Raw genomic sequence first — 15,849 nt, forward strand, 5'->3', positions numbered from 1 at the left:
ATTCGATTTGATCAAATATGGGTAATTAATAAATTATTCAAATGTTACTTTTCTAGAGTTATTATAATATTGATTCAAACATTTTATAAAGTGATGTCCCAAGTATGACATTAAATACTCTTTCACAGTTTTATAGCCTCATAAATTAGGTGTTTAACTCAAAATTAATCAGCATTCTTTTTGTTACTTATCTGTTCAAATAAAAATATAATTCTCCAAATGGAGTTTATCATGTTAACCAAACTGATTACCTTTATCCTGCCATGTAATTGAGACATGGGCAGAGATTTTGTTGTCCTTTTATTCATTCTTTTATTATTTACTCAAAAGTATTGACATGTTTCACCTTAATTAGTGTTTTGTGTTAACTCAATTATTATATGTTGAGTCACATAGTAACATATTCTGCTGAGAGCTGTGGTGTGGGGGAGTTATATGCCATCTGAGTCCTACGCCACGGGCAAAGTCTCCACTAAGCAATTAGCATTTGTCTATGTGAAGCGCAGTGGTCACTACACTGTGACCAACCATCCATCTCCTGAGCTTTAGTAAGTAACCTGCTGTTGTTGCTATTCTATTTTTGAATTTCAATTCACCTATGCATGTGCTGCCTTGTTCTCTAACACGCCTCTTGTATGCTTGGTGATTTTAATAGCTAGGGGAAAGCATTTCATTATAAACTGCATGACCATATTTGTTTAATTTGGAATCAAGGAAACCAAGAGGCATTCTTTTAAAAACTGTGTGCGTGTATGCTGTGAATGAAGTATACCGATGAAAGAAAGAAAAAAAAGTCTTATTTTCAGAGGATCAGGCTGTTTGTTATAGCAGATGATCAGAAATGCTGGCTGAAATTCTGCCCTGGACCATTTCATCAGCTGCAGGCATGACAAGCTTACCAATTACGCCGGCATTTGCAGATGGACATAAGGGAAACTCCTTATATTAGACATGAAAAGATTATTCAAATGGATACGCTCTTTTCTGATTTTTTTTAGATAGAAGATAAGTTTATGTGTTTAGTTACATGTGAAATATGGGACTATGTGTTACTTTCAAATAAGGGCCACGTAATTGATATTGCACTGTTGGGCACTTACCCCAGAGAAATAAAAACAGGTTTACACAATAGCCTGTACACAAATGCTCAGAGAAGCTTTATAACAGCCTCAAACTTGGGGGGAGGGGAAACAATGCCCTTCCATAGGTGAATGCTTAATTCCTTTTCCATCTAATCTATATATTGAAGCAGCTACCAAGAACCAGCAATGTGCTTAGAATGAGTGGGGGATAGTTCTTATCGGGGTTGGCCATCCATCGCCTGGGAACTTGTTAAAAATGTAAACCCTCCAACGAAGGGCACCCCAGGCCCACTGGGTCAGGAACCCTGCCCGTGAGATTAACAAGCTCTGCAAGCCGACTTTGATGCTAAAGTTTGAGGACCACTGGTCCACAAATAAACCGTTAGCAGGTGGTGTTGAAGTGCCATATTAAATGTGTCTGCAAAGCACTTTGGAAAAAGGGAGAAAGCCAATACCTGGGAAAATTCAGAAGGAGTGTACAGAAGAGATGACATTTGAGCCAAACTTAAAGGCAAATAGGATTTTATTCTTAAATTTAGCAAATCCTTACGAAGCCCATACTATCATGGTCACTCTGCCAGACTAAGGAAGTTTCATAAGCAATAGTTCAATAGGCGTCATTGAGCAATAACTCAGGCAGATTTACCAGGAGGAAGCCCAAGGCTTCCTCACGTTCTGGGATCCCTGCAACACCCTGCCTCTGCGTTTGTAATTATACAAAATTATGAGAGTACATAAGTGTGTGCTCTTTTTCTTACATTAGACCCCACAAAATCTGGACCTATGCTTAGGGGTATGAGGGAGATAGTAAGGAAGCAAGTAGGCCCTTCCGGTAAAGAAAACCATCTATGCCAGGGGACAGAGGCAGGGAGTGATGAGTCTGTTGGTGAGACCAGAGTGTGAGTGACTAACAAGGTTCATTACCAGAGGCCTTGGACTTTATCCTCTACTCAGTAGATAACATTAGAGACTTTCAGCAGGTGCCTGCCTGCATCTAACAAAGGTAACTGTAGCAACTGTACAAGGCGGCAGATTGATGAAGAGAGAGATGAGAGCCAGGCACATGGGTCAGCAGCAAAATGAAAGTTACTGGCAGGGAAATGTTGAAGGTGGAGATTCAGGCAATGGGAGTGAAATTGAGGGACAGTGCAGAGAGAGAATCTACCTCAGGATCCACTGGAAGATAAGCCAGGTAAAGACATTGAAAGTGACTTTTAGATTTAGAGTTTGGGTGTTTGGGGTGCATTATCATGTGGATAATAAACCTTGCAACTCAAAGAAAACTCTGAGAGAAGCTGTGAGTTTCATGGAGAAAATAATGGAGCTCCATTTTCAAGAAGTTGCATTTTTCTACATTATGCTTCCCTCATTCTGAAGTATATATGTAATTCTAATGAACTACTTTCTGAGAAGGGCTACACATTTGAAAGAAAAATCACTTATGCATAGCCCAGTGCTTTATAATTATACAATATCATTATTCTTAAAATTATGTTCTATAGTCATTAATTAAATCATTATTTCCAAAGAACATGAAATGGGACTTAAGTACATAGACAAAAGTCTGCCTTACTGATAAAATATGAATCAAGCAGGCTTTCAAATAACTTAGCACCATCTCTGATGGCTAGAAAAGATGGTTTTAAAGACTCTGCAAATAACTTCTAGGATGAAAAGGTCAGAAGACTCCCCCTTATAGTATCATTAAATGAAAGATAGCAGAGCAGGTGAGGAGGAGAAGTAAGCCCTGCTTAGACCCAGGTGGAGGTTGGGGGTTAATGGAAGGAAGCTTAAAGTTGCCTGTCAGAGATATGCATGGCAAAAGAGGTGAAGTATATGTGAAATCCATATCAAAGAACACTAAACAGATTTTGTGCCCTGATGTAATTACACAGATTAGACATCTAGCAAAGCATAAAGCAGCAGGTCTCAAGAAAAAGGTCATCTAAATATCCCTAAGTGATTGTTCACTGAGATTATTCATAAAGAGTGAACATGGAGGATGAGGGAGATCTGTTTTTGGTGCATGAGCTTTGCAGCGTCTGTTAAACATCATGGCTTACTCATTGCCATTTAACAGGGAAGCCGTTGCCAGGGCACCCGGTCCTACTGTCATGTTCTGTGTGCTGGGCATGGCGTTGCTAAACACAACAGAGAACAACAGTGGGTGCTCTGGGGTTGCCATGAAAGGCTTCAGGCCAGCTTAGCAGACTTCAGAGTTCCTTCCTGTGAATTATGAATTGAAACACCTGGAATTCTGACAGTGCATCCCGATCACATTCTGCTCTTAGGATTAGAAATGGTTCCCTCCTTTGCTGGATTTATCTCAAACTTGGTTGAAGTTAATGTGTGTGTCACATTTCCTTTATCCACTCATTTGTTGGATATTTAGGTTGTTTCCAAATCCGGGCTATTGTAAATAACGCTGCAATGAATATGAAAGTGCAGAGCAGCTATCTCTTCAAGATGCTAATTTCATTTCTTTTAGCTATATACTAAGAAGTAGGATTGCTAGATCAGATAGTAGTTCTATTTTTAATTTTTTGAGGAACTACCGTGATGTTTTCCATAATGGCTGTACCAATTTACACTCCCACCAACAATGTACAAGGGTTCCCTTTTTTCATATCCTTGCCAAAAGTTATCTTTTGTCGTTTTTATAATAGCCATTCTACCAGGTGTGAGCTGATATCTCATTGTGGTTTTGATTTGCATTTCTCTAATGACTAGTGATGTTAAGTAGCTTTTCCTCTACTTGTTGGTCATTTGCATATTTTGTTTGGAGAAACTTCTATTCAGGTCCTTTGCCCATTTTTTAATAGGGCTATTTTCTCGCTATTTAGTTGAGTTTCTTATGTATTTTAGATGTTAACCATTCTCAGGTATATGGTTTGAAAATATTTTCTTCCATTCTGAGGAAAATATTTTCTTTGCTCTGTTGATTGTTTCTTTTGCTGTTCAGTAATATAGTAGTTTAATGAGATCCCACTTGTCTGTTTTTGCTTTGGTTGCCTGTGCTTTTGATGTCAAATCCATGAAAGCAATGTCAAGATTTCTCCCATGTTTTCTTGTAGTTTTATAGTTTCAGGTCTTACATTTAAGTCTTCAACCTATTTTGAGTTGATTTTTATATATCAGTGAGATAACAACCCAATTTCATTCTTCTGCATGTAGATATCCAATTTTTCCAACACTATTTATTGAAGAGACAATCTTTTCCCCCATTATATGTTATTGGCACCCAAAGATCAGGTGATCATAAATGCATGAATTTGTTTCTGGGCTCCCTATTCTGTTTCATTGGTCTATATGTCTGTCTTTATGCAAGTGTCATACCATTTTGATTATTGTAGCTTTTTAATAGAGTTTTAAATCAGGAAGTATAATGCCTCCAGCTTTGTTCTTCTTGTTCAAGATTACAAAGCCACTGTTCTCAAAACTGCCTGGTACTGGCACAAGAACAGACATATAGACCAATGGAGTAGAATAGAGAACCCAGAAATTGACCCAAACCACTATGCTCTATTAATATTTGACAAAGGAGGCAAGAGCATACAATGGAGTCAAGACAGTCTCTTCAATAAATGGTGTTGGGAAAATTGGACAGATACATGCAAAAAATACGAAACTAGACCACCAACTTACACCATACACAAAAATAAACTCAAAATGGATAAAGGACTTAAACGTAAGATGAGAAACCATAAAAATCTTAGAGGAATACACAGGCAGCAAAATCTCAGACATATGCCAAAGCAATATCTTCACTGATACAGCTCCTAGAGCAGTGGTTCTCAACCTTCTGGCCCTTTAAATACAGTTCTTCATGTTGTGACCCCAACCATAAAATTATTTTCGTTGCTACTTCATAACTGTAATTTTGCTACTGTTATGAATCGTAATGTAAATATCGATGGTTGCAAATATCAAAACATTTCTATATGTGACACGGCACCAGAGTTAAGTTAGGGTTTTTCAAAATGCTGACACCCGCTGTCCTAGGGCAATGGAAACTAAAGAGAAAATAAACAAATGGGACTACATCAAAATAAAAAGCTTCTGCACAGCAAAAGAAACCATCAACAAAACAACAAGAAAGCCCACTGCATGGGAAAACATATTTGTCAATGTTATCTCCAATAAGGGTTTAATCTCCAACATTTACAGGGAACTCAGAAACTTAACAAAAAGAAGATAAACAACCAAATCAAAAAATAGACAACGAACCTAAATAGATACTTTTCAAAAGAGGACATTCAGAAAGCCAAGAGACATATGAAAACATGCTCAAAGTCACTAATCATCCGAGAGATGCAAATCAAAACGACAATGAGGTACCACCTCACAGCTGTCAGAATGACTATCATCAACAAATCAACAAATGACAAGTGTTCGTGAGGATGCAGAGAAAAAGGAACCCTCATGCACTGCTGGTGGGAATGCAGACTGGTGCAGTCACTGTAGAGAACAGTATGGAGTTTCCTCAAAAAACTAAAAATAGAACTCCCATTTCACCCAGTAATTCCACTTCAAGAAATATATCCCAAGAAACTAGAAACACCAATCAGAAAGGATATATGCACCCCTATGTTCATAGCAGCACAATTTACCATAGCTAAGATTTGGAAACAGCCTAAATGCCCATCAGCAGATGAATGGATTAGAAAACTGTGGTACATCTACACAATGGAATACTATGCTGCTTTAAAAATAAGGAATTCTTACCATTTGCAACAGCATGGATGGAACTGGAGAGCATTATGCTAAGTGAAATAAGCCAGTCAATGAAAGAAAAATGCCACATGATCTCACTCATTTATGGATAATAAAGACCATTATAAACTGATGAACAAAAATAGATACAGAGGCAGAGCAGCATTGAACAGACTGTCAAACTACAGTGGGAAACCTGGGGAGGGTTGGAGGGGGGGGTAAGAGATCAACCGAAGGACTTGTATGCATGCATATAAGCATAACCAATGGACACAAGACACTGGGGGGTAGGAGAGGCCGGGGAATGTCAAGGGGGGGGGGTAAAGGAGACATATGTAATACTCTTTGTAATACTTTAAGCAATAAAACAAAATTAAAATAAATAAATAAATAAAAATAAAAATAAGTTTAAAAAATATTGCCTTGGCTTTGGGGGTCCTTTGTATTTCTATATAAATTATAGGGGTTTTTTATTTCTGTAAAGAATGGGATTTTGATAGGGATTGCATTGAATGTATGCATCAGTTTGGGCAGTATGGACATTGTAACAATATTAATATTTCCAATCAATTTACACAGAATGTGTTTCTTTTTCTCTGTTTTCTTTAGTATCCTTCACCATTGTTTCATGATTTTCAGTGTATAAGCTTTTCACCTCTTTGGTTCAGTTTATTTCTAATTTATTCTTTGAACTGGTATAATAAGTAGAATTGTTTTAATTTTCTGATAGTTTGTTATTAGTGTATGGAAATACCACTAATTTTTGCATGTTGATTTTTGTCTCCGGAAACTTTACTGAATGTATTTGTTATTTCTAATAGGCTTTTGTGTGTTTGTCTTTAAGGTTTTCTACATATCATGTTATCTGGAAACAGTGATAATTTTGCTTCCTTTCCGATTTGGTTACCTTTTATTCTTTGTCTTGCCTAATTGCTCTGGCTAGGACTTTCCATACTCTACTGAATAAATGTGAAAAGAGTGGACAATCTTGCCTTGTACTGGATCACAGAGGAAAAGCTTTCTGTTTTTACCATTGAGAATGATGTTAGCTGTGGGATTTTCATACATGGCCTTTTTTTGCGTTGAAATAAGTTTCTTCACCTATTTTGTTGAGTTTTTATTTTGAGTGAATATTAAATTTTGTCAAATGCTTTTTCTTGGGATTCTACGTTCTGTTAACCTTTTATTCTGTTAATGTGATATATCAGTCAACTTGTGTATGTTGAACCACCCTTTTATCCCAGGGATAAATTCCACTTGCTCCTAGTGTATAATCTTTCCAGTGTGCTGTTGAATTTAGTTTGTTGGTATTCTATTGAGGGTTTTTGCATCTAAGTTTATTAGAAATATCGGCCTGTAGTTTTCTTTTCTTGTGGTGTCTTTGTTTGGTAAGTGGGTGATACAGGGGTCATAGAATGAGTTTGAAAGTGTCCCCACCTCTTCTGTGTCTTGGAAGAGGTTAAGGAGAACTAATATTAACTCTTCTTCAAATGTTTGGTGGAGTTCAACCGTGAATCCCTGGGTTTTTCTTTGTTGTGAGGGTTTTTTATTACTGATTCAGTTTCCTTATTATTGGTCTGTTCAGGCTTTCCATTTCCTCTTGATTAAGTCTTGGTAGGTTGTATATTGGTAAGAGTGGGTTCAGCTCTTTCACTTTTTTAAAATTGGTCTAAGAACAGACGGAAACTTGATTTAATGAATACAGATTGCAGCTGGTTCTCCTTCTTCGTTCCCATGTCAGTCGATAACTTTCCCATAGGCTAGAAATCTCAATCATTTCCTCTCCTTCCTTCTTCCTCACTCTGCATAACCAACTTTATTTTTGGAATGCTTTTCCTGTCTCGCTCCTCCTGTGCATTTCCAATGGACATAACTCCTTGCAGCTCCAAGTGTGATCTATGGGCCAGCAGCACTGTCATCAACTAGCAGCTTGTTAGAAATGCAGAATCTCAGACTGTATCTAGACCTGCTAAATCAGAATCTGCATTTTTTAAAAGAAGATTAATAAATAAAATCAGAAATAAAGAATATTGTAACTGATACTATAGAAATTCAAAGGATCATAAGACACAACTATGAACAGTCATCTGCCAACAAATAACCTAGAAGAAACAGATAAATGCTTCTGTTTTGTTTTCAACTAGAAGCCCAATGCATGAAATTCGTGCAAGGGGCACAGCCCCAGCGGCCACCTCTGCCTCGGCCCTTGCAGACCCGGCTTCGTCCAGAAGGTCGTCTGGTCTAATTAGCATATTACACTTTTATTATTATAGATACTGACCTATAAGTCCATGCAAGGTGATTCTAGTGCTAAATTGTTGAGAGGGTCTTTTTTCTGACTTTTAGGATAAGAAGAAAATATGGATAAATTTGAGAAAGATTTTCCTAGGGAAATGTAAGCTTTTATACTCAGAAAGGCACCCTGACTTTAACAGAATTATAGTGTAAAGTGTACTTGGAAATCATGTAGTTTAGCTACATTATTTGTAATTAAGAAAATTAAGGCCCTAAAATGTGACATATTAAAATTTAGATAGGATATAAAAGAAATGGCTTCTTCCTGGTTCCTACGTTGGGAATTTTTTTTTTCACTAAACCAAAGATGTTTTATTTTATTTCTTTGGATAATATATAGTAGAGTTTTTGAGCCAGATTCTGGGAAGAAAATGCATTAACAAAATCTGAAGTGCTTTTCATTGAGTATTAAACCACAGTAAAGAGCCAGAATTTTAAAATGTAAATGCACCGTCATGCTGCTGTTAAAGCACCAAATGGAATATTCTGAATGTAGCAATCAAATATCATGGAGAAGTCATCAATGTTTAAACCATAAATCATCAAAAGAGGGTAGAGGGAATCTCTGTTACTTTATAGGATGCAATCAGGGGCTCTTCCTTCAAATATACTTACTAATGAATATCCATGTGATGCACCAGGTGCTTTCTGATTATTTCTATCCTTTCTGTAAAGCTAAAGGCGAAAAATGCTAACTTGATTCTCAGGTACAGAATTATTTTAAGCTAGCAAAATGTAGTGAAATATTACTTCTCTAATAAGTTTCCTGCATGGCCGCTTAGTTTCAGTGTCTCTAGTATAGGAGTCAAGAATCTTTCCTTAGTATTTATAAGTCTTCAAATGTCCACCGAAAGGACAGGAATTAAGAAGTATTGACTCTTTTATATAAAAAAGGTGTTGGTATGTAGGTGCTACAGAAAGGCGCATGGTGTCAAAGGCAGATATCATGGACTTCCTAGTCTCTTCTGGGGGGACCAGCACAGCTCGACATCCCTTGTCCCATAACCCCAAACGCCGTAGTCCCCAAATCACCTCCAAGTCACCCTGGCCTGATAATGCTGAGTTCCCAGCCCTTGTTTAGCCTGCCAGCAGTTTCACACAACCTACGTAGAACAGTGATCATCCTGGAAAACGGAAAGCAAACCTGACTCGCACTAACAGCTAGACTTGGTATTCTCCTGGTGAATATAAACCATTTCACAGTAAACCAGTTTCAGACAAGACCACTCTGTGTCCCTCATGAAATAAGATTAAAACAAACACACACAAAAACAAGATCACAGTGATCATGACTAAACACAGACCAAAAAAGAACATTGTCCAAACCAGAAGCATGACCAAACATTCCTCCTTTGTGTGTGTGTGTGTGTGTGTGTGTGTGTGTGTGTGTGTGTGTGTGTTTGTTTTGTTTTGGTTTGGTTTTTTGGCTGATATGAGTGGCTACGGCTTCTTTATCAATTACAGTTTTATCCCCACATTATTTCCCCTATTTTCTAGACAAAATTATTAAGCTATCCAATGATAGAATTACCTCTCTTTTGGATAGCATTCACTCCAGAAAAAAAATCCTACCTCCTTAACCCCTTCACAAAATTACCTAACATGATCCCAAGTCCCACAGATTCTTTCTAAGCCCCTGGTACTGAGATTAACCCCTTGTTGCATTGATCCAATAAACCAAACTTTTTTTACTGCTCTTATGTTCTAAGTCTTTGACGGATAGGTTTCAGCAATGTTTCCAAATTGTGAATGTACCAATTAATAGTTTAGGGAAATGTTAAGAATCTTTACCTTTTCCAATATGTGTGCTTCGTTTTAATAAATGGGACTGACTAATTATTACAATCAGCAATTAGTCTTAAAGAGAACTAGAGGGAAAACTTGGGCACTAAGACAAAGCTTTCCCAGGGCTTCCCACCTTTACCTCATGTAGAAATAATGTTTTTCTGATGACTAGTACTCAGGCTGGTAGTAATAATTGCTATTGTATTAAAATTTATAAGCAATGCTTTCTTTTGGACTGATTTAACTTTATTCCAATATGAGGCCTTCGGTGATTTTTTTATTATTTTAATCCCTAATTAGTCGTTAGTTAACATGTTTTCATCTTTCTTTAATGGTGAAACAACAAGAAATGTAATTGCCTACATTTCTGAGGCCTTTTTTTGGATTTATTGGGACTGTGCTTCAGGGAAATGATAACTTACAAAATGCTCCTTGGCTTGGAAAGAGAAGACAGGGCTAGGCAAAATTGGCTCCAGGAATTTAACAGCCTACCAATGCCTCTGGTTTACAGGAGACCATATTCTTTGGCCACGTTTCCCTCCCAGCAGCCCACTGATACTTGAAATGTTGACACACTGTAAGAAGGAGAGCAAGGACAAATAAGACAGTGAAAGATTGTAGCTGAAGTGACCACTGCCGTCATCAGAAACGAGCGCAGTACTGTGACCTGAGAAGCAGCGTATTCTAAGATTACACTGAAATGTAATAAAAATTCAGAATTATGGACTTTGAGTTGAGAAGTGAAATAAGTGAAAGTTTATCAATTTCTTGGTAAGAGGAACTGGAATTAGGAATCTAGAAATGCTCTGGAGCAATCTTGGAGAGAATACATATTTGAAAAAAAGAAGAAGAAGAAAGAGATAAATGTGTGGTTTCTTTCATCCCGTTTACAAAATATTTAGTGCCTATTATGTGCCATGCATGATTCTAAAAACTGAGGATATAATGGTGGGGGGGAGGGGAAGTATTAAGGGATGGCAACAAACCTTAGTATCAAAAAGATGTCTGTAGAATAAACTGATGGTTGTCAGATGGGTGGGGGGTGAAAGGGGAAGGGATTAAGAAGTACAAATTGCCAGTTATAAAAATCAGTCACAGGGATATAAAGTACAGCATAAGGAATATAGTCAATAATATTTTAATAACTATGTATGGTGTCACATGGGTACTAGACTTATCTGGATGGCCACTTCCTAAGTTATATAAATGTCTAATTACTATGTTATACTTGTAAGTCTAATACAGTAGGTCCTTGGGTTACGTCGGAGATCCGTTCCTACGGCGCAAGGTAACGTGATTTTCGCTGTAAGTCGGAACCCACCTACATAAGCACCTACGTCACTCACATGGAGCACAGACACAGCAGTAATGAAGTGAAACAGTAAAAAAAAATTTTTTTAAAGAAAGATAACAATTCCTGACCTTTACTTGTGATAAATAAATAATAAAAAACATAAAGCACACATGTACATACATCAAAATGACGGAACTTTTTTTTAATATAAATAAATGGGAGATGGTGATGTAACCATGAAACGACATACATTGAGTCCGACATAACCTGAGGACTGCCTATATAGTATTAAATGTCAACTGTAATCAACATTTTTTAAAAAAATTACTGATATAAGAATAAAAACACAATCAGAAAAAAAAATCTGGCAAGTCCTAAAGATGATTAAAGGATTAGAAAAACCTAACACATAAAGAAAAGATACCAAGGTGCTTTATCTCTTAAAGGCAAGAAACCAGCCATTGCTCAGTGTAGAACAAGAAAACAAAATGAAACTGTGCTATAATGTAAGAGATTAAGACAAAGGTCTGCTCTCTTGTTAAATGTTGATATGAGTTAAATTAGTATGTTATCAACTCTCCTCTTTTGGAGACTAAAAAGATGTGGTTTAGTTGCATCTATTGGGGACAGTTTGATTGAGACCTAGATGCATCCTTGCCCAAGGGCTGACAGATGGATCAAATGATCTCTCAGCATCCCTTCCAGCCCCACACTTCTGTTTTCCTGTGATTGTTGGACTAGGATGTTAGCTGAGTCAGATTTGCCCTTGCAAGTTAGTGGAGGAGTCAGCTGCTTGAAAGAAAACAGGTAGACTTTTTGTCCCCAAAATAAATGCCTCTCTACCCTTTCCAAATTAAATTATACCATTAAATTATACCATTATTTTCCTTGCATCACAAAGTATTTTTTAGTCTTATAGAGTTCTTAATTGAATACCTAAGTAAAAATAAACTCAACCTTACCTGATAAAAACTTAGCAGCAAACCAAGACTGGAAATGCAGGAAGAGGGAGTCCCAAAGCAGAGAGAAGACAGACATGACTGTACTAACAAACTGCACCTAATTGAAAATGTAGCTTTAGACTTATGCAGAAGATAGCCCTCTCCTCCCTCCCAGCTGAGTTCAGCTATTCATTCTTTTTAAATTAAATTTATTGGGGTAATATTCGTTAATAACATCATACAGGTTTCAGGTGTACAATTTTATAATAAATCATCTGTATATTGCATTGTGTGCTCACCACCCAAAGTCTAGTCTCCTTCCCTCACCATATATTTGACCCCCCCCCTTTATTCTCTTCATCCTCCTCCTACCCACCTTGCCCTTTGGTAACCACCATACTGTTGTCTGTGTCTGTGAGTTTGGGGTTTTTTGTTATTGTTCACTTGTTCCTTTTTGTTACATATTCCACATATGAGTGAAATCACATGGCTCTGGTTCTTTTCCACCTTTCCTGTTTTGCTTAGCATGATGCTCTCAAGACCATCCAAGTTGTTGCAAAATGCAATGTTTCATCCTTTTTTATGGCTGAGTAGTAGTCCCTATTACCAGGTCTTCTTCATCCATCAAAGGACACTTAGGTCGTAAATAATGGTGCAGTGAACATAGGGATACATATATCTTTACGTTTTTAAATTTTTTGAGTTGATATCCAGAAGAAGGCTTGCTAGGTCATTTGGTAACTCCATTCTTAATTTTTTGAGGAACCTCCATAGTTACTGTACCAATTTACATTTTCACCAGAAGTGTACAGGGTTTCCTTTTCTCCATACCCTCTTCAACACTTGTTTGTTTCCTTGTTGATAATAGCCATTCTAACATGTATGAGGTGGTATTTGATTGCAATTTTGATTTGCGTTTCCCTTATAGCTAGTGAAGTTGAACATCTTTTCATATATCCGTTGGCCATCTGTGTCTTCTTGGGAAACATGTCTGCTCATGTCCTCTGCCCATTTTTAAATTGGAATTTTTGTTTTGTTCTGAGTTGTATGAGTTCTTTATATATTTTGGATATCAGTCCCTTGTTGGAGGTATCTTTTGCAAAAATACAAGTCATTCTTTCAATGACTTTGGAATTCCTACCAGTGCAGAGCACTAGACAAAACACTAGGGCACTACAGCAAGCCGCAGACATGGCTCTTGCCTTCCTGCAAAACACTGAACACATGGTAAACACATAGTGAATTACTAAATGAAGCCTACATATACGCAACAGATAACAATTGAATTGCAATGTGCACAAAGCACCATTCTAGGCACTTGGAATGGGGTGGTAACAGAATGGACAAATCCTTTGCCCTCTGGAGGCTACATTCTGGTCAAAGGAAGTTATACAATGAAAGCACAAGGTGTTCTAAGAACTATGACGAGGAAACCTACCCTAGCTGACAAGTCCTCCCTGAGAAAGGGATGTTTCTCTTGGTGAAAGGCATGTGTTGGCGAAAGAGGAGGTACCAAACCTGGAGAGCGTTCCATGTAAAGTTACCAAATGTTGTCAGACTACCACGATTTGCTTGTATAGTAGGATAAAGGGTAATATTTTTATCAGTACTATTCTAATATTTGTGCAATAAATAATTTTAAACATCAAAGTCATACTTATAACTGTTCTCATTTTTACCTTGTAGCTTTAATGTATTGGTCTTTACATTTATAAATTATGATCAAATTATATATGGATATGACATAATTTAGAGAATTCAAAATCAAATAGGAGTCTTACCCTCATGATTCAAGCCCTGAGTCTAATTCCAAAATGTGTTTGATGTTACTGAATGCAAACAAGATAACATGTTTGACACTGTGACATGGATCTTTCCCACCTACACTGAATATGAATTATAGGTTGGTTCCTGCACTACAGGTGGACCTGTGGCAGCCCAGCAGTATCGCCTATGTCTCAGAGGGAACAGTCACTGATGTCCATATTCCCCACAATGGTTCCCGAGCCTTGCTAGCCTTTTTACAGGAAGCCAACATCCCATACAAGTAAGCTTTTTTTTTCATTGTTTAGTCCATTTGTACTAAGTTGAACTGAATTATAGCTGTGTTCAGGTTATTTACTGAGTGCCAATGATGTTGTGTCAGGTACCTTTTATCCAACTGGGAAAACCAACATGAATATAACAATTATATTTACCTTTGAGCTTATTAATGTAATAGTAAAGAGAGAAACCACATTGACATATTTCACCATCACCACCAATGATCAGTATAAACACAGAAGGTGTTTTTTTTTTCCTGTGGGAGGAAAGTAGAGAGGCCTAGCAATGCCTAGAAGGTGAATGAGAAAGCAGGGACAGGAGGAGCTGTTCAGTTAGGCAAAGGATGAGAATCAGGACCTTGCAAACAGAGGAGACAATGCAAGCGAAGGGAAGAAGCAGCATAGTGTATGTGCAGGAAACTGAGGTTTAGTGTTATTAGTGTACAAAGTTCAAATCAGAGAGTAGGAAAAAAATGGTGGAGTCAGAGAAGGTCAGGTTGTGGGAAGAATGATGTTCACCCTTATCCTGAGGGTGGTGCTGCACAGGTGGAGGATGCAAGCAAGGGAGCCACACACACATAACTGGATAGAGACTGCAATCATGGTCCAGGTAAGAGATAGTGAGGACCCGAGTCACGACCAGAGTAGTGGATCAGGAGAGCATTCAATAAAATAGTTCAGAGGCAAAACCTCCTGGACTCCTCACTTGGTTGGATGCAGGTGCAAGAGAAAGAAGTCAAGGATGATGCCAAGCTTTCTAGCTTGGGTGAATGAGCAGCCAGATTCATACAGATTTGGATATTTTCAGGTTTTTTTTAAGGACTAGTTATACTAGCAGGAATAGAGTACTTTCAAGGTAGTCACGGGAGTCAAAGAAGAAATGAAAGACTTTTGAGAGAGGAAACATCAGTGGTACCAAGTACTGCAGTGATACCAGCAAGAAAAGGATTGAACAGTTTCCTCTGGATTTGGCAATAGAAACTGCGTTGGTAACTCTAATGGAGGAATTAGATTGTCAGGAGCAGGACACAGAGAAGCAAACAGGAGGTGAGAACATGGAGCAGCAGAGAAGATGACTGCTCTTGGGAGGTAACATAATGAGAGAAGCAGAGAATGAGGAGTGACTACAGGGAGATGCAACATCAATGACTGCTTGAGTTTGGAATTTGTTTGGGGAGGGGGCAATTTGGGCTTGTCTATAGGCTGAGGGGAAGGGCCAGTAGGAAAGAAGATGTTGATGAGACCAGAAAGAATGCAAAAGTGGAGATGTGAGTTTAAATAGTGGGAAGGAACTTCACTCTCTAAGACTGAAGACATAAGTGTGGGACTAGTTGAAAGAGATAACGGATGGCTAACTTTTCTGAAGTAAGAAGCAAAGTTATCTTCTGAAAGTGAAGAAACAAGGGTTGAAGAATGTTCCAAGAGAAAAACTAAGGTAGGAACCAAGAAAAGAAGTTGTTGCAGAGACTAGAGCTTATAGCCCTGATGAAGAGTTGAGATTTCATTGAGCAGGACCACAGAAAGATCAAAGTCACAAGGAAGGTCACAAGGAAGTTGACATTCCTAGCGAGATACTAGCTCAAGTATTAATCCATGGGGTCTAATCTGGATAGGAAAGGAGAAGAATTTGGGAGGAATGATGGGGGGCGGGGGTGACAGGAGAATCAAGGAAGGGGTGAAGATTTTATATTTAAAAT

At 37.8% G+C, this 15,849-nt stretch overlaps 1 protein-coding gene across 1 annotated transcript in view; it reads left to right on the forward strand.

Moving 5' to 3' along the window:
- CPA6 (carboxypeptidase A6) overlaps positions 1–15,849 on the forward strand; it is a 193,051-nt gene that overhangs the window by 118,925 nt on the left and 58,277 nt on the right. The window contains exon 3 of the mRNA XM_006090599.3: positions 14,033–14,157. Coding sequence (XP_006090661.1) covers positions 14,033–14,157 — 125 coding nt within the window. The remainder of the gene's footprint in view (positions 1–14,032; positions 14,158–15,849) is intronic.

The sequence above is a fragment of the Myotis lucifugus genome, unplaced genomic scaffold (assembly GCF_000147115.1).
Source record: "Myotis lucifugus unplaced genomic scaffold, Myoluc2.0 scaffold_77, whole genome shotgun sequence".
Classification (NCBI taxonomy): domain Eukaryota; kingdom Metazoa; phylum Chordata; class Mammalia; order Chiroptera; family Vespertilionidae; genus Myotis; species Myotis lucifugus.